The sequence below is a fragment of the Lepus europaeus genome, chromosome X (genome assembly GCF_033115175.1).
Source record: "Lepus europaeus isolate LE1 chromosome X, mLepTim1.pri, whole genome shotgun sequence".
Classification (NCBI taxonomy): domain Eukaryota; kingdom Metazoa; phylum Chordata; class Mammalia; order Lagomorpha; family Leporidae; genus Lepus; species Lepus europaeus.
The window spans coordinates 100,280,118-100,305,375 of record NC_084850.1 but is presented as its reverse complement, the minus strand read 5'-3'; the positions used below and the strand labels follow the sequence as shown (position 1 = coordinate 100,305,375).

The following is a 25,258-nucleotide window of genomic DNA, read 5'->3' as shown; positions in this document are numbered from 1 at the left end:
GGTCTTCCATCTGTTGGTTCACTCCCCAAATGGCCCCAATGGCAGAAGCTGGGCTGATCCAAAGCCAGGAGTCAGGAGCTTCTTCCGGGTCTCCCACGTGGGTGTAGGGGCCCAAGAACTTGGGCCATCTTTCACTGCTTTCCTAGGCCATTAGCAAGGAGTCGGATCGGAATTAGAATAGTCTGGACTTGAATTGGTGCCCATACAGGATGCCGACACTGCAGGCGGAGGCTTAACCTGCTACACCACAGCACCGGCTCCTAGATTTCTCTTCTTTAATTATCAGAGACATCCTGCTTCACACAAGATGGTTTTGTAGCATCTGAATTTCCTTATGTGTAAATGACCCTTTCAGTTTCTTAATTATTTTTTCTAATTAACAGACTTAATTTTTTGAGCACTTTTAGGTTTACAGAAAGATCGAGTTGAAAGTACACAATTTGTATGCACTCTCCACTCTAGTTTCTATGATTAATATCACGCATCAGTGTTGTACAGTTGTGATAAAAGGTGAGCAAATACTGATACATTATTATTAATGAAATTCATAATTTATGTTGTGGTTCGCTCTCTGTGTTTTGTATTCTCTGGGTTTTCACAAATGTATGAAACCTGTATTCACCATCATGGTCTCATTCAGAGTAGTTCCACTGCCCTAAAGATCCTTTGTCCTCTGCCTGTCCATCCCTCCACCCCCAACTTAAACCCCTGGCAACCACTCATCATTTTATTGTATTTTCCAGAATGTCATGTAGTTGGAATCATAGAGCATGTAGCCTCTGTAGAATGGCTTCGCTAACTTGATAATATGCATCTAAGGCTCCTCCATATTTTTTCCTGGCTTGATAGCTCATTTATCACTGAATAATCTTCCATTGTCTGGATGTTTCACATTTTATCCATTCATCTACTGAAGGGCAGCTTGGTTGCTTCCAAGTTTTGACAATTATGAATAAAGGTGCTATAAACATCATGTGTAGGATTTTTTTTTGTGGCTGTAAATTCTGAACTCATTTGGGTAAATACTAGGAACACAATTTCTGGATCATATGGTAAGACTGTGTTTAGTCTTGTTAAAAAAAGAAAAAAAAACTGCCAAACTCTTCCAAAGCAACTAACATTTGCTTTTCCACTGGTTGTCAGTGAGAGTTCCTATTGCTCTATGTCCTTGCCACCATTTGATACTGTCAGTGTTTTGGATTTGGGCCATTCTAATAGGCATATATTAGTATCTTACTAAGTTTCAGTTCCCTAATGACACATGATGTTGGGAATCTTTTCTTTTTTTTTTATTAAACTTTTATTTAATGAATATAAATTTCCAAAGTACAGCTTATGGGTTACAATGGCTTCCCCCCTCCCATAACTTCCCTCCCGCCCGCAACCCTCCCCTTTCCCGCTCCCTTTCCCCTTCCATTCATGTAAAGATTCATTTTCAATTCTCTTTGTATACAGAAGATCAGTTTAGTATATATTAGGTAAAGATTTCAACATTTTGCCCATATAGCAACATAAAGTGAAAAAACTACCATTGGATTACTAATTATAGCATTAAATAGCAATGTACAGCACATTAAAGACAGAGAACCTACATAATTTTTTTTCAAATTAATTAATTTTCTATGTCATTTCCATTTTAACACCAGGTTGTTTTTTTTTTTTCATTTCCAATTCTCTTTATATACAGAAGATCACTTCAATATATAATTAGTAAAGACCTCATCAGTTTGTGCCCACACAGAAACGCAAAGTATAAGGATAAAGTATTACATTGTATATCTAGAGTCAGGACAAAAGCTGATCAGGTCATTGTTTCTTATAGTATCCATTTCACTTCAGCAGGTTTCCCCTTTGGTGCTCAGTTAGTTGTCGCCGATCAGGGAAAACAAATGATATTTGTCTCTTTGGGACTGGCTTAATTCACTCAGCATGATGTTTTCCAGATCCCTCCATCTTGTTTCAAATGACTGGGTTTCATTGTTCCTTACTGCTGTATAGTATTCTATGGAGTACATGTCCCATAATTTCTTTATCCAGTCTACTGTTGATGGGCATTTGGGTTGGTTCCAGGTCTTAGCTATTGTGAATTGAGCTGCAATAAACATTAATGTGCAGATGGCTTTTTTATTAGCCAAATTAATTTCCTTTGGGTAAATTCCAAGGAGTGGGATGGCTGGGTTGTATGGTAGGGTTATGTTCGGGTTTCTGAGGAATCTCCAGACTGACTTCCATAGTGGCTTAACCAGTTTGCATTCCCACCAACAGTGGGTTAGTGTCCCTTTTTCCCCACATCCTCTCCAGCATCTATTGTTGGTAGATTTCTGGATGTGAGCCATTCTCACCGGGGTGAGGTGAAACCTCATTGTGGTTTTGATTTGCATTTCCCTGATTGCTAGTGATCTTGAACATTTTTTCATGTGTCTGTTGGCCATTTGGATTTCCTCTTTTGAAAAATGTCTATTGAGGTCCTTGGCCCATCTCTTCAGTGGGTTGTTTGTTCTGTTGTTGTGGGTTTTCTTGATTTCTTTGTAGATTCTGGTTATCAACCCTTTATCTGTAGTATAGTTTGCAAATATTTTCTCCCATTCTGTTGGTTGCCTCTTCACTTTCCTGACTGTTTCTTTCGAAGTACAGAAACTTCTCAATTTGATGCAATCCCAAATGTTAATTTTGGTTTTGACTGCCTGTGCTCCTGGGGTCTTTTCCAAGAAGTCTTTGCCTGTACCTATATCTTGCAGGGTTTCTCCAATGCTCTCTAATAATTTGATGGTTTCGGGCCGTAGATTTAAGTCTTTAATCCACGTTGAGTGAATTTTTGTGTAAGGTGAAAGATATGGGTCTTGCTTCAAGCTTCTGCACATGGAAATCCAATTTTCCCAGCACCATTTATTGAATAGACTGTCCTTATTCCAGGGATTAGTTTTGGATCTTTGATCAAATATAAGTTGGCTGTAGATGTTTGGATTGATTTCTGGTGTTTCTATTCTGTTCCATTGGTCTATCCATCTGTTTCTGTACCAGTACCATGCTGTTTTGATAACAACTGCCCTGTAGTATGCCCTGAAATCTGGTATTGTGATGCCTCCGGCTTTGTTTTTGTTGTACAGGATTGCTTTGGCTATTCGAGGTCTTCTGTGTCTCCATATGAATTTCAGCATCATTTTTTCCAGATCTGAGAAGAAGGTCTTTGGTATCTTGATTGGTATTGCATTGAATGTATAAATTGCTTTTGGGAGAATAGACATTTTGATGATATTGATTCTTCCAATCCATGAGCATGGAAGATTTCTCCATTTTTTGGTATCCTCTTCTATTTCTTTATTTAAGGTTTTGTAGTTTTCATCATAGAGATCTTTAACGTCCTTGGTTAAGTTTATTCCAAGGTATTTGATTGTTTTTGTGGCTATTGTGAATGGGATTGATTTTAGAAGTTCTTCCTCAGCCGTGGCATTGCCTGTGTATACAAAGGCTGTTGATTTTTGTGGATTGATTTTATATCCTGCTACTTTGCCAAACTCTTCGATGAGTTCCAATAGTCTCTTAGTAGAGTTCTTTGGGTCCCCTAAATAAAGAATCATATCATCTGCAAAGAGGGATAATTTGAGTTCTTCCTTCATCAGAGTTTAATTCTATGTCAAAGAGAAATTGAGCTTCCTGTGATCTTTTGCTGTGAGGTTTCCTTCCTTTACCTTCTTTCATATTGGTGACCATGTTTCTGTGTTTCTGTGTGTAACACATCTTTAAGCATCTTTTGCAGGGCAGGATGAGTGGCAACAAATTCTTTCAGTTTCTGTTTGCTATGAAAAGTCTTAATTTCACCTTCATTCACAAATGAGAGCTTTGCAGGATATAGTATTCTGGGCTGGCATTTTTTCTCTCTTAGTTCCTGGGCTATGTCTCGCCATTCCCTTCTAGCTTGTAGGGTTTCTGATGAGAAGTCTGCTGTGAGTCTAATTGGAGATCCTCTAAGAGTAATCTGACGTTTCTCTCTTGCACATTTTAGGATCTTTTCTTTATGTTTCACTGTGGTGAGTTTGATTACAACATGTCGTGGTGAGGATCTCTTTTGGTCATGTTTATTAGGGGTTCTATAAGCTTCCTGTACTAAGATGCCTCTGTCCTTCTCCAAACCTGGGAAATTTTCTGCTAGTATCTCACTGAAAATGCCTTCTAATCCTTTCTCCCTCTCCATGCCTTCAGGAACTCCTAGGACCCGAATGTTGGGTTTTTTAATAGTATCCTGTAGATTCCCGACAATATTTTTTAGATTTCTAATTTCTTCTTCTTTTCTTTGGTTTGCCTGTTTCCTTTCCTGTTCTCTGTCTTCTAAGTCTGATATTCTCTCTTCTGCTTCGCCCATTCTGTTTTTAAGGCTCTCTAATGTGTTTGTCATTTGATCTATTGAATTCTTCATTTCATTATGATTTCTAGTCACTATCAGAGTTTCTTGTTCCACTAGTTTCATTTCATTTTGATTCCTCCTTAATATTTCACTTTCACGAGAGAGATTTTCTATCTTGTCCATTAAGGATTTCTGTAGTTCAAGAATTTGTTTTTGAGAACTTCTGAATGTTCTTATCAATTTTTTGAGATCCGCTTCTTGCATTTCTTCGATCTCATCATCTTTATAATCTTGAATTGGGGTGTCTTTTTCATTTGGGGGCGTCATAGTGTCTTCCTTGTTCTTGTTAGCTTGGTTTTTGCGTTTGTTGTTTGGCATGTTGGAGATATTTGGTTTCTTCACTGTGGTTTTTTTTCTTGTTACACTATGGCTCTATATATAAGTGGACTGTCTGCTTTCAGTGGAGCCTTAGAGGCTTGAGATCGGGAATCTTTTCATGTGCTTCTTTGCTGCCTGTGTATTTTACTTGGTGATATGTCTGTTTAGGCCTTTTGCCTGTTTGTTAACTGGGTTATGTTTCTTTTTTTTTTTTTCCGGATAAATTTAGAATCTCTCTTTTTTTGTTTTTTTTTTTTCATTTATTAAACTTTTATTTAATGAATATAAATTTCCAAAGTACAGCTTATGGGTTACAATGGCTTCCCCCCTCCCATAACTTCCCTCCCACCCGCAACCCTCCCCTTTCCCGCTCCCTCTCCCCTTCCAATCACATCAAGATTCATTTTCAATTCTCTTTATATACAGAAGATCAGTTTAGTATATATTAGGTAAAGATTTCAACAGTTTGCCCCCATATAGCAACACAAAGTGAAAAAAATACTGTTGGAGTACTAGTTATAGCATTAAATAACAGTGTACAGCACATTAAAGACAGAGATCCTACATAATATTTTTTTAAAAAATTATTTAGTTTTCTATGCCATTTCCAATTTAACACCAGGTTTTTTTTTTCATTTCCAATTATCTTTATATACAGAAGATCGATTCAGTATATAATTAGTAAAGATCTCATCAGTTTGTACCCACACAGAAACACAAAGTGTAAAAATACTGTTTCAGTACTAGTTATAGCATCACTGCACATTAGACAACACATTAAGGACAGATCCCACATGGGGTGTAAGTACACAGTGACTCCTGTTGCTGACTTAACAATTTGACACTCTTGTTCATGGCATCAGTAATTTCCCTAGGCTCTAGTCATGAGTTGCCAGGGCTATGGAAGCCTTTAGAGTTCGCTGACTTTGATCTTATTCCGCTAGGGTCATAGTCAAAGTGGAAGTTCTCTCCTCCAGAGAAAGGTACCTCCTTCTTTGATGGCCCCGTTCTTTCCACTGGGATCTCACTCACAGAGATCTTTCATTTAGGTCTTCTTCTTTTATTTTCTTTTCCATGGTATCTTGGCTTTCCATGCCTACAATACTCTCATGGGCTCTTCAGCCAGATCCGAATGCCTTAAGGGCTGATTCTGAGGCCAGAGTATTGTTTAGGACATCTGCCATTCTATGAGTCTGCTGTGTATCCCGCTTCCCATGCTGGATCCTTCTCTCCCTTTTTGATTCTATCAGTTAGTATTAGGAGACACTCGTCTTGTTTGTGTGATCCCTTTGATTCTTAGACCTATCAGAGCCATCAATTGTGAACTGAAATTGATCACTTGGACTAGTGAGATGGCATTGGTACATGCCACCTTGAAGGGATTGTATTGGAATCCCCTGGCACATTTCTAACTCGACCATTTGGGGCAAGTCCGATTGAGCATGTCCCAAATTGTACATCTCCTCCCTCTCTTTTTCACTTTTATATTTAACAGGGATCACTTTTCAGTTAAAATTTAAACACCTAAGAATAATTGTGTGTTAATTACAGAGTTCAACCACTAGTACTAGAACAACAACAACAACAACAACAACAAATACTAAGAAGGATAAAGTATTACATTGTACATCTAGAGTCAGGACAAGAGCTGATCAGGTCATTGTTTCTTATAGTGTCCATTTCACTTCAACAGGTTTCCCCTTTGGTGCTCAGTTGTCACCGATCAGGGAAAACAAACGATATTTGCCTCTTTGGGACTTGGGTTATGTTTCTTATTATTGAGTTTTACGAATTCCTTATGTGTTTTGGGTGCCAGTTTATCAGATATGTCTTTTGTGAATATTTTTTCCTAGTATGTGATGTTTTTTTTTTTCATTCTATTAAAAAATGGCTTTTGGGGCCAGTGTTGTGACATAGTGAGTTAAGCTGCCACCTGCAATGCTGACATCCCACATGTGTGCCTGTTTGAATCCTGGCTGCTCTACTTCTGAACTCATCCAGCTCCCTGCTAATGTGCCTGGGAAGGCAATGGAAGGCAGCCTAAGTATGTGGGACCTTGCCACCCATGTGGGAGACTCAAATGGAGTTCCAGGCTCCTGACCTTGGCCTGGCCATGCCCTGGCTGTTGTGGCCATTTGGGGAGTGAACTAGGGGATGGAAGGCCTCTCTCAATCTCTTCCTCTCTCTGTAACTCTGCCAAGTAAATTGTTCTTTTAAAAGTGACTTTTGCAGAGCAGAAGTTTTAAATTAAATGAAGTCCAGTTTATCAATCTTTTTTTCATGTATTGTGCTTTTGATATAGTATCTAAAAAGCTATCTCTGGAGTGGGTGTTTGGTGCAGTAATTATGATGTCCCATGGGATGCCTTCATCCCATATTGGAGTGCCTAGGTTTGAATCCAAGCTCTACTTCCAACTCCACCTTCCTCCTAATGCAGGTTTGGGAGGCAGCAAAGGCTCAAGTACAAGGGTCCATGACACTCCCGTGGGAGATGTGGATTGAGTTCTGGGTTCCTGCCTTTAGCCTGGCCCAGCCCCAGCTGTTGTGGGCATTTGGGAAGTGAAGCAGTAAATAGAAGATTCCCTCTCTCTCTATCTTCCCTCCCTCCCCCTCCCCTCCCCTCCCCTCCCCTCCCTCCCTGCCTCCCTTCCTTCCCCCTCCCCTCCCCTCCCCTCCCCTCCCCTCCTCTCCCCTCACCTGGATTTTTCTCTAGATTTTTTTTCCTTTGATTTTCTGTGGTTTGATATGGTATTCCTAAATGTTGATTCTTTAAAAAAAAATATTTATCCTCCTTAATGAGCATCCTGAACCTATGGTTTGGTATATATATCATTGATTTGGGGGACATTTTCAGTCATTATTCCTTTATATTATTCTAATCTTTCTTCGAGTTTTCTTTGACATTTATTTATTTACTTGAAAGGTAGAATGATAGAGAGATCTTCCATCCACTGGTTCACTCCCTAAATGGCTGCAATGGCTGGGGGCTGGACCAGACTAAAGCTAGGAGCCCAAACCTCCATCTGAGTCTCCCATGTGGGTAGCCGAGCCCCAGTACTTGACTTATCTTCCACTGCTTTCCCAGGCACATTAGCAGGCAGCTGGATCACAAGCAGAGCAGCTGGAGCTTGAAGTGGTGATATGGGATGTCAGCATTGCAGGCTCCTGCTTAGCTCAGTGTGCTGCATAACAGTGACAGCCTCGCTCCTAGTGTTTTTACGTGTGCCTTACATCTTTTGTAATTGTCCCACAGTTCTGAGATATTCTTTCTGTTTGAATGTTTTTGAAGTTTCTGTTGATATTTCCTCAAGTTTATTGATTTTTTTTTCTCCTGAGTCTTCTGTTGATGAGTCCATTAAAGGCATCCTTCATTTGCCTTGCAGGGTTTTTTTTTTAATTTTTTTTTCATTCCTTTGAAAGGCAGAGTTGCCGAGAGGCAGAGGCAGATGCAGAGAGAGATCACTCCCTAAATGGCCACAGTGGCCAGAGCTGGGCTTATCCGAAGCCAGGAGCCAGGAGCTTCCTCTGGGTCTCCCTTGAGGGTGCAGGGGTCCAGGGACTTCAGCCATCTTGCACTGCTTTCCCAGGCCATAGCAGAGAGCTGGATGGGATGCCAGCACTGCAGGTGGTGGCTTTAGATGCCACAGCCCCGGCCCCTCATTATTGTTGTATTTATACTTCCAATCAAGATCATGATACATCTCTGTCCTTTTACCCTTTGTAGTTGCCTTTACAAAAAGATTTGTTTATTTATTTGAGAGGCAGAGTTAGAGAGAGAGGAGGAGAAACAGAGAGATCTTCCATCCACTGGGCCACTCCCCAAATAGCCAGAATGGCCAGTGCTGGGGCTGTTTGATGCCAGGAGCCAGGAGGTCTCCCACGTGGGTACAGGGGCCCAAGGACTTGGGGCATCTTCTGGTGCTTTCCCAGGCCACAGCAGAGAGCTGGATCAGTAGTTGAGCAGCCAGGACTGGAACTGGAACCCATATGGGATGGTGGCACTGCAGGTGCTGTTTATACCCACTATGCCACAGGCTGCCTTTTATAACTTTTAAAGTAATATTGTTTCAAATTTTTGACTCTCATAACTGAATTATTTTATCATTGTATTTCCTAATTCTTTGGTAATATAGAGGAATACAGATGATTTTTGTAGATTTATAATTTCTGAATTCCTTTATTACTTTTGGCTACTTTTAGTTGATATTCTTGGATTTGTATAGGTATGCATCCTTGCAATCTAAATTGGAATATCATTTTCTTCCTTTTCTTTATGCATTCCTCATTTTTTTCCTCTTAAAATTTTTCTTGTACCATGTTAAATAAAATTAGCAACCAGAGGTATCATTACCTTTCTGTATTAAGGGGAATGATATCTTGCTTCTTGGTTTTGATTTAGATTTCCTATAATCATGTCAAGAAAGATATCTTCCAGGACCAATGCTGAGGTGTAGCAAGTTAAGCCACCGTCTACCTTTGTGGCATCCCATGTGGGTGCTGGTTCAAGTCTTTTTTTTTGCTGCTTAACTTCTAATCCATTTCTCTGTAATGTGCCTGGGAAAGCAGCAAAAGATGACCCAACTGCTTGGGTTCCTGCACCCTTGTGGGAAACCTGGTTCAGACCCCTGGCTCCTGGCTTTGGGTCAGCCCAGCTGCAGCTATTGCAGCCACTTGGGGAGTGAACCAGTGGATGGAAGATTGTGCTCTTTCTCTCTCTCTATCTCTCCCTCCCTGTCTCTCTCTAACTCTGCTTTCAAATAAATAAAAATAAATCTTAAAAAAGAAAGAAATCTTCCACATGGATAATATTAAAGTTTTAAATCCAGAATAACTAAATTTTAAAAATCCATTCTTGGCACAGTGTTGTGCCACAGTATTGTGCCACAGTGGGTTAATCCACCTGCAATGCCAGCTTTTCATAAAGGTGTGGGTTCAAATCCCAGCTGATTCACCTCCAGTCCAACTCCTTAATGTGCTTGGGAAAGCAGTGGAAGGTGGTCCAAGTGCTTGGGCCCCTGTACCCACGTGGGAGACCTGGAAGAAGCTCCTGCTCCTGGCTTTAGCTAGCCAGGCAGTTGCAGCTATTTATGGAGTGAACTAGTGTATGGAAAATCAATCTCTCTCTCTCCCTCTCTCTCTCTCTCTCTCTCTCTCTCTCTCTCTCTCTCTTTCTCTCCCTCTCTCCCTCCCTCCCTCCCCCTCTGTGTTTCCTCTCTATAACTCTGCCATTCAAATAAATAATCTATAACTTGCATTCATGGAATAAATCTTCCTTATGTATATAGCTGGCAGATCTTTCAGTGTGGTACTGTATTTCTTTTGTAAAGTTTGTTTGAGAGTATTACTCCTATGTTCCAAAGCAAAAGTGATGTATAAATTTCTAGTGTTTTCTTTTTGAGTGCTGATAGAGCCTTTCCTCAATCCACCTGGGTGCCTTTCTGGCCATCCCATTTATCACACTCTTGAAAACCTGTATAACAGGATAGTCATAATATCTGAAGAGTCTTTGAGATAAAACTAAAAAAAGCTGATCTGCTAAGGGAAGATAGTATATTGTTGTTTTAATTTTAATTTATCTGCAATTTTAGAGCCGTTTGTTTTCTGTTCTCTAATAAATTATCTACCAGTGCCTTTTGCCTAATCTTCTGTTGGGATCTCATTTTAATGATTGAAACAATTTCTGTCTATCGTTAGGCCCTTACTCCTTTGGAAAAAAAATGACAGGAAAAGATTAGTTTATGATTCGCTTCACTTTCACAGCTGTCGACATGTCTCTTCGGACTGTTTTGTCCTCTTCCTCCTTCTCACTGATTGTGGGTGTTCCCTAAGTAGAATTTCTGCACACTCATTCCTTCCATACTTCAACAGTTCTGAGAGTGTGGTATGTGGGTTCATGAGACCCTTTTGGGGGGGTCCATGAGATCAAAACTGTTTTCATATTTATATTAAATAATAATTTTGCATGTCCACAGTGAAGATTTCTAGAGGCTATGTGACAGGATGATGGTGTCATTGCTCTGATGACTAATATAACATGTGAGGCAAAATTCAGCTATCCTGTATTAAGTGAGACACCAAAGCAACTTGAAAAAAACTGACTTTCATTCATTTTTGTTTTGGAAAGTAGCCGTATTTTTTTTAAAAGTTAATCTTACCGTATAGTGGGTTGATGATCGTTATATTTCAATAAATTAATAAATATAACTTAATCTTATTTGCCAGTTTTAATTTCACTACAGTCAATATGCTTATAGATAATCAACATAACTAAAAGCTCCATAGATTCCTCAATAATTTTGAAGACTAAAGAGTCTCTGAGACCAAAACATTTGAGAACTGCTGCTCTGGCATTGCCTGTTCAGATTGCTCATCTCTTCTCCTAACCTTCCTCATTTGTGAGGATTACTTCCAGAAGACCAGGCTGAGAGAAGCAGCACTAGCCTTTCCTCCTGGCACTTTATTCCTTTAATGCTTCCAAGTGGAGAAAGAATCTTAGGTTAAGGATTAGCCCACACTTCTGAAATAAACACCTTCTAAGACATCTCAAAAATTAAAATCCAAAATCCCCATTTCATTTCTGCATCTCAAAATGAAGGAAAGAAATTTGGAGTTGGAGTACAGGGTAAAATCTTTTCTGAGCCCTCTCTTTGTGTCAGGCACTTGGGTAGCTCAGTGTAGATTTGGTTTTATGTGCTTGCCAGTTCTTAACTCTTTCACTGTTAGGACTGTCTAAATGTTTTCTTTTAAATGATGTCACAGTATTTGTACCCTTGTAAATTGTATAATGTGTCTCTTACCCCCTCTTCCTCTTGCATTTTCCCTTTCCCATGTTTGCAGTATCTGACATGTAATAATTACCCAGAACGCCATGTACAGGTCAACAGATGTTTTTGTGCAGCAACAATAAGAAATAGAAAAGTTTATTGCTTCTCTGTGCTTGTCAGCATTGAAATATGTGGCATGCTTTTTATTTTCACTTGAGGAGGCAAGTGTTTCAACCATCCATTGGTTTATACATTTATTTTTGCCAAATAGATTAGTTGAAATGGGAGTATTAATTTATTTGAACCAACATTGTCCATGTCACTAGTAAAACAGTATGCCAGTATGGCATAGCACCCCATCCTCCCCCATTACCTGGCTCTTTCTTGCCTTGGTTTGTGTGGTTCTCCTCCTTCTCTCTTCCTTATCCAATCTAAACCACCTCCATTGAAACTAGATGTAGCAAACTGCCTTCCTATCTCTTTCTTCTTGTCTCTCTTCCAGGCTACTGGTACCACACTTAAAGCCAAACATAATTTTTTTTTCATGTTGCATCTCAAAAACCAGAGTGACTCCTTTCGCTTTTCAGGTCCTTTGTGACCTAGCTCTATTCATTTACTCACAGACACCTACCCTGTCCTCTAGTCAGGTATCAATGCTAGTTTTATTCTTATCTCCAAGACTTTGAAAACCATTTTGTTTGCTGAGCCTGAAATACCCTCTTTCTTCTTTAGCTTTTACTCTCCCCTCCATTTTCTGAGTGCCACTTGCACTTTTAGTCTAACAGCTTACCGCTTAGTTGTTGTGTAATTGCATTATGTGAAGGGTTTTCTCTTCAACTAGATCATAAATTCAGAGTAATGAACTCTTTTTGTTTCCCCAATTCCCTCTCCTCATAGTACAAGGTATAGATTTATTGAGTGTTAGCCATAGAAATATATTGTTTAGCTGGTAAACCTTCCTCCCCTACTGGAATTCTCCTCAGTAAGAATATATTGAACACCTACTCTGAGACCACAGTGCAGTTTCTGGAATAACAGAAATGAGAAGGACACAGTGTAGTCACAAGACTCAAGTGGAAGAGATTATACAATCACCATCGATGTGTGAACAAAGCGGGTATTGAGCGAAAAGCCTATTTGAGCTGGCCATAGATGTGCTGAATGGGATTTCCCCAGATTGAAAATAGAAAAGGAATGGATGGGATTCCACAAAGAACAGCTGGCTTGAGCGAAGGCATAGCCTACATGGGGTATAACACATAACATGTTTGCGACTGGAGCTCAGCCTGTCTGGGTAGATGGGATCCATACTTGAAAGCCTGTCTGGGTAGATGGGATCCACATTTGATAGGACCCTGAATGCCATGCAAAGAAGTTTCAGTTTGATCCCATGGACAGTGAAGAATCACTTTGAATTTTAAGCAAGAATGTGACAAAGGATGCATGTCTGCATTGTAACCCAGCTGCCAGCCACACATTTTCCCTTGATTGCCCTCCTCCTTTGCCCTCTACTCTATGACAAGTCCTAACTGCCGTCCTTTAGTTTGAAAATAAACGAGATTCCCTTACATTGTTCCTAGACTGCCCCAAATTCTGGCTGATCTCAAGCTTATGACCACGTAGAATGTGGTTTGATTGAATCCAGATGTGACATTTTCTGGACTGACATGCCATTGTAAAGCCTCAGGAAGTTATAATGAGCCCTGAGCTTGGAGTTCAACTACACATGAGTTCAAATCTCAACTTTACTCATTATTCTACTGCTTTAATTTGTGTGTGTGTGCATCTTTATATCTGCAAAATAAAACCAAAGACTGCACCAGAATGGGTTATCCATGGACAAATAGCACCTTGAGTTTTACTGATTGTATTTATTTACTTTGTAAAATTCCGATTTATGGCACCTATTTTGCTTTTTGCTATTTACTTGTTTCCTCTTATTTTCTTTTGTTGACACTTTCTTTCTGTGTATTTATTAAGGAAACACTTTATAACCCAAACAATGAACCAGATAGCTGCTTCAGGAAATGTTTAAAATGAGGCAGCTCAATTTAGCTAGGTTGTTCTGTGTCAGTAGGTTACAGGAAGGAGTTGAGAAGGTCCCTGTGGGGAAACTGAAAGGTTTTTCAGCTTCTCTTTTGTTGGGTCTTCATCTTGCTGTGTCGTTATGTTGTTTTAATGAATTTCTACAACAATAGGTACACCCATCTGAAACTATAAACACAGGACACATAAATTTTTTTGAGCTCCCCATACTTCTTCCTGTAATTTGTGCACTACCATGGATTTTCTGGAATGTGTATTTTATTTTGTAAGATTTAGTATTTGAAAGCAGGAATACACACACACACACACACACATATATATATATATATATTGATATTGATATTAGATGTGCTGAATGGGATTTCACCAGATTGAAAATAAAATGAGAGGGTATGGGATTCCACATAGAACAGCTGGCTTGTACAAAGGCATGGAGATGTAAGAGTACATGGCATATATATATATATATATGCATATATTATATATTATTATACATAATATATTATATGTATTATATATATATATATATATATATATAGAGAGAGAGAGAGAGAGAGAGAGAATCTTGGTTCATTCCCCATATGCCCACAAAAGCCAGGGTTTGGCCAGGCCAAAGCCAGGGGTCTGGAAATCGATCTGGGTCTCTCACATGGGTGTCAAGGACTCAAACTGCCTCCCAGGATATTCATCAGTAGGAAGCTGGATGGGAAGCAGAGGCAGGACTTGAGCCCAGGCACTTCAATATGGGATATGGGTATCCCAAGAAGTGGTTTAACTGCTGTGACACAGTGCCCATCCCATAGACTTTTTTTTTTAATTGAGAAGAGAGAGAGAGAGAGAGAGAGAGAAATCCATTTTCTATGCACTGGTGCTTTCCCCAGATGGCTACAACAGCCAGGGCTGGGCCATACTGAATCAAGGAGCTTGGAATTCCATCCTGGTCTCCCATGTGGGTGGCGGGGACCTAAATAGCTGAGTCATCACTGCTGCCTCCCAAGGGTGCTCATTAGCAGGAAGCTGGATCAGAAGTGGAGTGGGGACTTGAACTCTGATGTGGGATTTGGGCATCCCAAGTGGCAGCCTAACTGCTGCACTACAGGGCCCACCCCTGGAATGTGTATTTTAAATCATTTCCTGAATGGAATACATAGCCAGTGGGGAGAGAGGAGAGGGATTCTGAATCACTTTACAGATTGATTCTCTTGCTTTCTTTTAGTGCTGGTCACTGTATGGAACTCATGAACATTTAATAAATTCACACTGAAAGAAAACCTCTTTGGCTATGCTACTCTGTTAGCTTTGCTTTCTTATCATCTAGAATGGCACTTGTTTTCAGTTGTGATGTCTAGAAATCTGGAGTGCCTACTTGTGAGGTTGAGTGCTTTTTGTAGGTTCATTGCAGGTAGTAAATCCAGAGTTAGCCAAACATTAACTGTAAATATTGACTGTGTTGCCACCTGCATTTAAATAGGGTAGTTGATGTGGAGGATGAGAGTGAGGAACATGTCTTGTTTGGATTTTGTGGTTTGTGTTTAGGTTAATATTATTTCCACTGTTTTTTTTTCCATTTTCCTCCTATTCAATCTGAAGTAGCAATAAGACTAACAAATGGAGTTCTTGGGAATTCAGAACTAGAGCTTAAAGCAGAGAGAGCTAGAGATTCAGGTTGAGAATCTCTTACCTGAAATGCTTGGCACCAGAAGTGTTTTGGATTTTGGATTTTTCAGATTTTGAAATATTTGCATATACGTAATAAGATATATTGAAAATAAGAACCAAGTCTAAATTAACTAAATTAGATTAAGACTGGGAAGCACCTGTTAGGTGGGGAGCAAAGATCCAGAGCAAAGTGAATGGGCTATTTTTTTTTTCTTTATTTTGCTTGTTTGAAGAGTGCGCCTGCGCTTGGGGATGGCCTTGCTTAGGGAATCAGAGCCCACCAAGTGATCTGAGAAAGGCACTCACTCAGAAGGGTAGCTTGGCTTGGGTTGTGGGGGTTTATATGCTTTGAAGATGGTGTCTGCACTCCATGCAGATATGTGGCCTGCTGGTGGTGACAGAGTCTGAGCATGGTAAAGAAAGCATCTACATGAGGTAGTGGCTCAGTATTGTGAGTCAGAACCTAGTAGGTGAGAGGAGAGCATCTGTGTAGAGAAAGGAATAGGGGAGAAGAAGGGAGATTGGTTATACACAGGAGGCTTTTTCACAAAGTGAAAAAAAATATTAAGAGTAATAGGACCCAGATTTCTTTTTTGTTTAGATTTCTTATTGTCAGTGAAGGAAGATGCAAATATAAGAAGAAACAAAATTAGGTTGTGGGAGTGGGTGTTAGGGTGCAGAGAGTTAAGCCACTGCTGGGATACCCACATCACATGTCGGACTGCTGGTTTGATTCCTGACTCTGCTGCTTCTGATCCAGCTTGCTGCTAATGTGTGACAGCACAAGGTGGTCTAAGTACTTGGATCCCTACCACCCACATGAGAAACCCAGATGGAGTTCAGGGCTCCTGGATTCCACGTAGACCAGCTCTGGCCATCATGGCCATTTGGGGAATCAACCAACAGATAGAAGATTTCTCTCTTTCTCTGTCACTCTGCCTTTTGGATAAATCTTTAAAAAATTGAATCCTGTCATGTTGGGTTGGAATAAGTGAAATAATTGAGAACTTATGGTTATATATGTATACAGAAATATAAAAAAATTCATATATAAAATGTATGTTTTCAAAATATAGATGTATGTGAAAATATATGGAAATATATGGTTGTGTATATTTATGTGTATCTCTGTGTATGTATGTTTATGTGTGTGTGTGTATTCCCTACCTTTTTCCAATGACAGAGGTTGGGAGCAGCAATATCCCAAGAGCAATGAGCACATCTAGCACTCAGGTTTTTGCCTTCTAGGTATCATTCCCTGCTAAAACTACTCAGGATTCCTTGAAGAAATGGCTGATTCCAGGGGTGGAAGCATAAAAATACAAGATGAGTCTGGAATGTCTTTTGTGACAGAAGTTAAGGGAATTCTCAAAGCACAATGGGAGACATATCAAAAGGACATAGAAGTCACCTTGAAAAGGGCCCTACTGACCAAAGTTTGGAAAATTTGGGCATGAAAATGAAACACAATAGCAATGGATTATAACTCACTAAGCAAAATAGGAATCCACTTATATATAAATGAATGAATGAATGGTTTTATAACAAATGGTTTATTTACTTGTGTTAAAGGACCTTTATTAGAAAATAATCACTAGTATAAAGAGGCAATGTATATTCAAAGTGGAGAGGCCTTTTATGAGGTGAACTAATAAATAGCATCATTAATTGGGGCAGATAAAAAGCACGTGCCCTTTGGTAGGGTGCGTTAGGAAACCACAGCATCCCTTCTCTAGTATATCTGCCAACGATCCCTAACCTGAGTCTACTCAGGAGGAAACATCAATCCAAACCAAAGTTAAGAGATTGTCAATGGAAGAACTGGCCTATGATGTTCAAGTGTGTTGAGATTATGAACCTTAAGGAAAGACTGAGAATTCTCTTCCAGGTAGCAGTTTCATGTCTATTCCTTTGGACCTTTTAAAGGAAGTTTATGTTTTTCTAAAATTGCAGCCCCCCAAAAAGTCTGAGAAAGTGGGAGAGAATTAGCAATGAACACAGAAAGTTTAGTGATTTGAAGAAATTCACTGATGGCAAGCTCAAAGCAAGAGTAGAAAACACTAACAACATGGAGTCAAACGTTAAGGTCAGCCTTTCTAGAAAGGGGCTAATAAGAGAGAAATTCAGGGTTTAATTAGTTCTCCTTAGTTGCAGCTATTGCACATTATGTGTGTATGCTCATGGCTTTGTCTGTTGCCAACAGTGGTCATTACTACACATAACATAAATAGTAATAAGTTTGTATGCTTAGTATGCTTTACACAGAGCCTGAAGTAATGTTCCAACAACTAACAAGCTTTCGAAGGAAAGGAAGCCCTAAATTGGCAATACTGTCGTGTGATTCTGTGTAAATCTGTTATCCTTGCTTCGAACATCCAAATGTTAAATTATTTGTCCTTGTCAAGTGTTGCAACATTTACTGTACTAGTAGAATGAAGTCTTTTTTTTTTTTTAAGGCGGATAAAAGATTTTTTTCATTAAAAAAGGAAATGAGTTTATGTGAGCCAGCATGGGCCCTAAAGCCCAAGCTGCTAAAGATGCTTTTGGATACATTCTTTTTTTTATTTTTATTTTTTTTGACAGGCAGAGTGGACAGTGAGTGAGAGAGACAGAGAGAAAGGTCTTCTTTTTCCATTGGTTCACCCCCCAATGGCCGCTGCGGCTGGCGCACCGCAATGATCCAAAGCCAGGAGCCAGGTGCTTCTCCTGGTCTCCCATGCGGGTGCAGGGCCCAAGCACTTGGGCCATCCTCCACTGCCTTCCCGGGCCACAGCAGAGAGCTGGACTGGAAGAGGAGCGACCGGGACAGAATCCGGCGCCCCGACTGGGAATAGAACCCGGTGTGCCGGCGCCACAGGTGGAGGATTAGCCTATTGAGCCCCGGCGCCGGCCTTGGATACATTCTTAACAATTTGACCAGCACCAACACCAAATGGAAGATTTTATCCTGGATAAGACAGAGGGACTTGAAATTTCTTATGCATTGTTAATAATAGGGGGAAAAACACTAACAGTCCTACATTGGGTTTAGTTCCCCGGAAGTGAAACTGAGACAGGGGAGTTTGTGTAAGAACATCCGGGGATGTTCTCAGGAGAAGAAGAGTGAAGAAAACAGGAAAAAGACAAGGGGTAAAGTCCAGCAAGGATGGGTTGTTGAGCAGTGAAGTAGCTCCACTGCAAGATATAGATTCTTAGTATCTCAGCACCGGTTTGGGCCACATAGTAAAGTTAGGTTTTGTAGATCATTAAATGGTTTTATGATCAGTAATTTCATACATTATTAGTACCTTTATATAGATTTATCTCCTTCCCTCCCTGGCCATGTATCACATAAATATAATAATGTTCCAGTATAACCTATTAGTTCATAACTGTACAGATTTCAAGCTACTGCACACCCTGAATAGTATTGAGAGAGTGAGCTTTTGGCTTTGAGGTTAAGATACCTGTGTCTCACGTGGGAGTACCTTTGCTCAATACCTGACTCCAGATTCCTGCTAATGTAGAGCCTGGGTGAAGACCATGATGGCTCAAATAATGGGGTTTCTGCCACCCATGTGGGAGACCTGGATTGAGTTCCTGGTTTGATGCAGGCCACTACGGGCATTTGATGAATGAACTAACAGATAGCAGAGTGCTTGCTTGCTTTCTCTCTCTCTCTATCTCTGTCTCTCTCTCTCTTTCAATAAATAAATAAATAATAATTTTTAGAGAGAATATTGAGAATGCATTTTATTTTTATTCATCCCTATTCATAAGTAAACACAAAATTTCCTGTGGACTACCTTATTCTCTTGGTTTTGGCCATCCTCTTGATGTTGTTAACTCCCAAATCTTTGCTTTGCAGTCTTCTTTTCCTCTTGCCTATCCAGCATCAGTTCCAATCTGTCCTGCTACCCCAAAATGATTCATGCATAGTAGGTGGTTCTTAGTACACAGTCATACCACCCTGAGCGTGCCCGATCTTGTCTGATCTCAGAAGCAAGGTCGGGCCTGGTTAGCACTGTGATGGAAGTAGATTATTCCTAAATTTCACTCACATATCAGTCAGGATGGATCTCTATTCTAAGTGAGGTGTTGTGAAATTGAGCACATGATTTAGAGCTGCAGGTTCCTCATCTGAACTTGGACTGATAATGCTACAACATAGGAATGTTAGAAAAATTAAATGAAAGAATTGACTTTAAGCACATAGCCAAGGACCTGGAAACTGATAAGGACCTGGGATGTTGGTTCTGTATGCTTTATACTCAATGTTTAAAATGTTTGAGGTTGGCATTGTGGCACAGCAGGTTAAGCCACCACCTTTGATGCCAACATCCCTTATCAGAATGCCAATTCAAATTCCTGCTGCTCTGCTTTTGATCTAGCTCCCTGTAAATGCACTTGGGAAAAAGAGAAAGTGACTCAAATGCTTGGGTTCCCACCATCCATGTGGGAGGCTTAGATGTAGCTCCTGGTTTCTGGCTTTGGCTTTATCTAGACCTGACTGTTGCCATCATTTGAGTAATAAAGCAGCAGAGGGAAGCTTTCTCTCTCTCTCTCTCTCTCCCTCTCCCTCTCCCTCTCCCTCTCTCTCTCTCCCCCTCCCTCTCTCCCCCCCCGTGACATTCTGCCTTTCAAATAAATTTAAAAAAAATAAAATATTTATCTGCCCAGATTCCATTTCTTAGGTCTATTACTTAATTTATCCTATTTGATTTTTTCACACATTCATTACAAATAATCCTGATGAATTACAAGTTTCTTAAAAGAATGGGAAATCTCAAAAGGAATATTATTTTTCTAATCCAGCAGAACTTTGCTGCTTATGATTTAAAAAATGGGAAGCATCTGGCATTGTGTTGCATTTGGTTAAACTGTTGCTTGTGATGCTGGTATCCCATATTGGAGTGCAGGTTCAAGTCCTGGCTACTCTGCTTCTGATCCAATTTCCTGCTGATGCACCTGGGAGGGAAGTGGATGATGGCCCAGGTACGTCGGTCCCTGTCACCCATATGGGACACCAGGATGGAGTTCCTGCCTCCTGGCTTCAGCCTGGCTCAGCCCTGGCTGTGATGATCATTTAGGGAGTGAACCAGCAGAGGGAAAATCTCTGTCTCTCTGTCTCTGTTGCTCTGCCTTTCAAATCAGTCTATCAGTAAATAATCTTTTTGGAAATGGGGGAATACAGTGCTATGTAAAGCTAGATATAAATCAGTATTCTAAGATTTTTGAGTAAAATTTATAATCTGAAGATTTTATATTTCTGATATGGAATTTTTTCATTTTCATGTTAAATTATTGCGCAGAGGACATCATTCGATGGCATAGTATACCTTTTTCCCTATGCCAGTCATCTGTCATTTACTTTTTAAAAATATGTGTTTATTTGAAAAGCAGAGATACAAATAGAGACAAGGAGAGACAGAGAGATCTTCCATCCACTGGCTGCAAAATGGCTGCAATGGCTAGAACTGGGCAGGTCTAAAGCCATGAGCCAGGAGATTCTTCCAGGTCTCCCATGGGGGTGCAGGGCCCAAGCACTTGGGCTATCTTTTTTGATTAAGTATATTAACAGGGCACGGGATCAGAAGTGGAGTAGCCGGAACTCGAACCGACTCCCACATTGGATGCTGGCACTACAGGCAGTGGCTTTACCTGTTATGGCACAATGCTGGCCCCAATCATCTGTCATTTCTATGCATCCACTTTGTGTGCAAAGCTCTGGGATAGTCAGAGGCATAAGATAATTTTTTCCCCAAATAGCCAACATGTTTCTCAATACTAATATTTAATTTTTTTCAATTGATTGCTTGTGAACTCCCATTACATTTGTACATATGCCTTCATTTCATTTTATGCTCATTTGAATTGTTTTCCAAAATACTGATATCAACTACATAGTAAAGGCTAGAGGTACATTCTATCTAGTGGGTAACTGAATATATTTAGTGGTTTTTATATCAAGATCATCAAAATAAGAGCATGAGCAAAGACATAAATGGCAACCAACAAAGTAAAAATTACTTAAATGTCCTTCAGCTGGTGAATAAATAAAATATAATAGGGCCAGCACCGTGGCTCACTTGGTTAATCCTCCGCCTGCGGTGCCAGCATCCCATATGGGCACCGAGTTCTGGTCCCGGTTGCTCCTCTTCCAGTCCAGCTCTCTGCTGTGGCCCGGGAGGGCAGTTGAGGATGGCCCAAGTGCTTGGGTCCTGCACCTGCATGGGAGACCAGGAAGAAGCACCTGGTTCCTGGCTTTGCATCGACACAGCGCAGGCTGTGGCGGCCATTTGGGGGGTGAACTAGCAGAGGGAAGACCTTTCTCTCTGTCTCTCTCTCACTGTCTATAACTCTACCTGTCAAATAAAAAAAAATAAATAAAATATAATCTATTCAGTCAATGGAATAGTATTCAGCCTTAAAAAGGAATGAATTAGTGATGCATTCTACAACATGGATGAACCTTGAAACCATTATGCTAAGGAGCAGACACAAAAGACCACATGTTGTATAATTCTATTTTTATTAAATATCCAGAATTGGCAAATTGATAGAGACAGAAAATATAATAAAAGTTACCAAAGGCTTGGATTTACTAGATACAGAGTTTCTGCTGAGAATGACAAAATAGTTCAGGAAATGGATAGTGGGGTTGGTTGTGCACCATTGTAAATGGACTCAATGCTACTGAATTGTATACTCCAAAATTATTTAAATAGTACATCTTGTGTTATGTGTATTTATTGCAATTAAAAAAAGTGTTAGAGGACTTGGAGGTCATTGTCACAACTCCCCAATTTTTCTGTCTGCACAGGAGCCATGGATAACAGAGGCTTTCAGCAGGGGAGTTTCAGTAGCTTCCGGAGCAGCTCCAGTGATGAAGACTTGATGGACATACCCGGCACAGCTATGGATTTCTCCATGAGAGACGATGTTCCTCCTTTAGACCGAGAAATAGAAGGTATCATGACTACTGATTCATCTCTTCAAAGATGTTTACAATTTTATGTAGAGCAAAATTCACTTATTTTCTGCCACACAGTTTTCACACATGCCTAGAGTCTTGTAATCACCACCACTGCCAGAATCCAGAACAATTCAACCTCCTGAAGAAATCTCTCTTGCTACTTGTATGCAGTCAGACCTCCCTCCTCCCTAGCCCCTCTAGCCTTTGATCTTTTCTCTGTCTCTGTAGTTTCTTCTTTTCAAGGATGTCAGATACATGGAATCACATGTCACCTTTTGAGACTGACGTCTTTCAGCCTTGGAGACTCATCCACATTGTCCAGTCCTTTTGCTTGCTGAGTAGTGTATTCAGAAGTGGGATGACTGGATCATATGGTGAATGGGTGTTTACCCTTCTAAGAACCTGCCAAGCCATTTTCCACAGTGCTTGGACCATTTTGCATCTGGACTAACTATGTATGAGAATTCTGTTTGCTCCACATCCTCGACAGCTGTTGGTATTTTCAGTAATTTTTATTTTAATTATCCTAATAGGTATATAGTGTTATCTCATCACAGTTTCAATTTAATCTCTTTAATGACAAATGCTTTTGAGTATCATTTCATATACTTACTTGCTAACATTATAACATTATATCCTCTTTGATGATGATGAAGTACATGTTCAAATCTGTCCCTTTTTATAATTGTATTTTTCAATTGATTGGAATACATTTATAAAATGAAAATTTTAACTCTCATTGGTTACCTAGCTACTTCTTTCTTTTTGGGAGGATGTCTTTCTTTTTAATGGTTACATATAATTTCTTTTTTAAAAAAATTTTTGGGGGCATCTAGCCTGCTTTTTTTTTTTTTTTTTTTTGACAGGCAGAGTGGACAGAGAGAGAGAGAGAGAGAGAGAGAGAGAAAGGTCTTCCTTTTCCATTGATTCATCCCCCAATGGGCACTGTGGCCGGCACACCGCAATGATCCAAAGCCAGGAGCCAGGTGCTTCCTCCTGGTCTCCCATGGGTGCAGGGCCCAAGGACTTGGGCCATCCTCCACTGCCCTCCCGGGCCACAGCAGAGAGCTGGACTGGAAGAGGAGCAACCAGGACAGAATCCAGCGCCTCGACCGGGACTAGAACCCAGGGTGCCGGTGCCGCAGGCGGAGGATTAGCCTATTGAGCCGCGGCGCCGGCCTACATATAATTTCAATAGTATTATTATACCGTAATTTACTTAACCAGATTTTTAGTGTTCTATTGATGCATATTTCAGTTGTCTCCAGTCTTTTGCTATTACAAATAATGTTACAGTGAACAACTAGATAGGTATATCAAAAGATATATATGTATATATCTTTTTAAAAGTATATAGTGTATAAGACTGCTTATTTCCCCCTCAGCCATACCAATGCCAAATATTACAATTCTTTTTTCATATTTACAGTATGATAGAATAAACATTTCTGTTATTATTTTAATTTTAATTTCTTTTTCTGGAAGTTTCCTGTTCATATGACATTCCTGTTTGTCTAATGGGTTGATATGTTTCTTATTTATCACTACCCTTCCTATATTATCATTAACCTATCTAATGTAGGTTCAATACATTTTTTTCCATTTTTGGTTTGTCTTTTTACTTTATTTTTTTAAAAATCTACAAATACTTATAATTTTTATATAGCCAAGTATATCACCCCTTTTCCTTATGAATTCTGAGCTTCCTGTTGTACTTAGAAAAGACTATATCACTTTACAATTGTATACTTTCTATAAAACTATTGTCCGATTTTTTGATTAGGATTGCCATTTTCAAAATAAAGTCAGGGGACAAGGAACTACTGTCAGAATTTATTTAGCAAATTTGTATAAGGGCATATGACATTGTGGTTACTTCACTAGGACCTTGGAATTAGCAAGGCTTTAAGCCACTGTGCCTGCCTTTATGAAGTTGAATCTATCCATAAGTACTTGTGATATATTTGTGATAGTACTCCCTTATACTTAGCAGAGAGTTAAGTGCTCAATAAAATGTTAGATATCATTATTATAATATTACTGCTATAATGCTATGTTATAAGTATAATAATAGCTCTTATAGGAACTTAGCAGAGGAAGCAATGTGTACATGTGTCTATGTATGTGTATGTGTATGTGTGTTTCTGAGATGATTTCACAGAAAAGATGTATTGGAGTAGGATCTTGAAAGATTAGTTATTTGGTAAGAAGAAGAGTAGCTAGGCAGAAAGCATAATATGAGGGTACTTCAAGAAGTTCATGGAAAATGGAGTTAAAAGATAATCGTGTTTTGGTGCAAAAAGATTTTGAAGTCCAAACATAGTTTGTTCATAATACTATGAATTCCTAGCATTTTGAAGTACCCTCTATATAGGAGTAGATAAAAAGGTAAAAAATATAAACCCAAATACATAGGTCACAGGCTTGGATGTCATGCTAAGAAATTTGAACTAACCTTATCATCACTGTGAGAACAGAACTCCTTCATCCAGCCTTTCGGCAAATAGTTCTTAAACATCTTCTAAGAGCCAGGTCCTTCTGGCAGGCCTGGAGATTAAGGCAGATATTGATCTGGAACTTAAATCTGGTTGGGGAAGTTGATATCCATGGGGATTAGTTTCCCCTGTGGATATCAAAACCTGAGAATACTTACAGCCATTATATACAATAGTGTAGTATTTGCATAAAACCTCAGCAGTCTTCCTGTGTACTTTAAATCTTGTCTAGATTACTTGTAATACCTAATAAAATTGTAATGTAAATAGTCATTAGTGTTGCTTAGGGAATCATGACATGGTAAAAGTCTATACCTGTTCAGTACAGATTGAGTTGTTTAAACGAATGTTTTGGTTGGCGCCGTGGCTTAACAGGCTAATCCTCCACCTTGCAGTGCCGGCACACAGGGTTCTAGTCCCGGTTGGGGCGCCGGATTCTATCCCGGTTGCCCCTCTTCCAGGCCAGCTCTCTGCTATGGCCTGGGAAGGCAGTGGAGGATGGCCCAAGTCCTTGGGCCCTGCACCTGCATGGGAGACCAGAAGAAGCACCTGGCTGCTGGCTTTGTATCAGTGAGATGCGCTGGCCGCGGCGGCCATTGGAGGGTGAACCAACGGCAAA

The 25,258-nt window shown here is 39.9% G+C and overlaps 1 protein-coding gene across 2 annotated transcripts in view; it reads left to right on the top strand.

Annotated features, from left to right (window-relative positions):
• CLCN5 (chloride voltage-gated channel 5) overlaps window positions 1–25,258 on the top strand; it is a 178,668-nt gene that overhangs the window by 104,400 nt on the left and 49,010 nt on the right. For both annotated transcript variants that reach the window (XR_009864951.1, XM_062182968.1), the window contains exon 4: window positions 21,992–22,138. Coding sequence is in view for 1 of the 2 variants with exons in the window: in XM_062182968.1 (XP_062038952.1) it covers window positions 21,992–22,138 (147 nt within the window). In the remaining variant the exon portion in view is untranslated. The remainder of the gene's footprint in view (window positions 1–21,991; window positions 22,139–25,258) is intronic.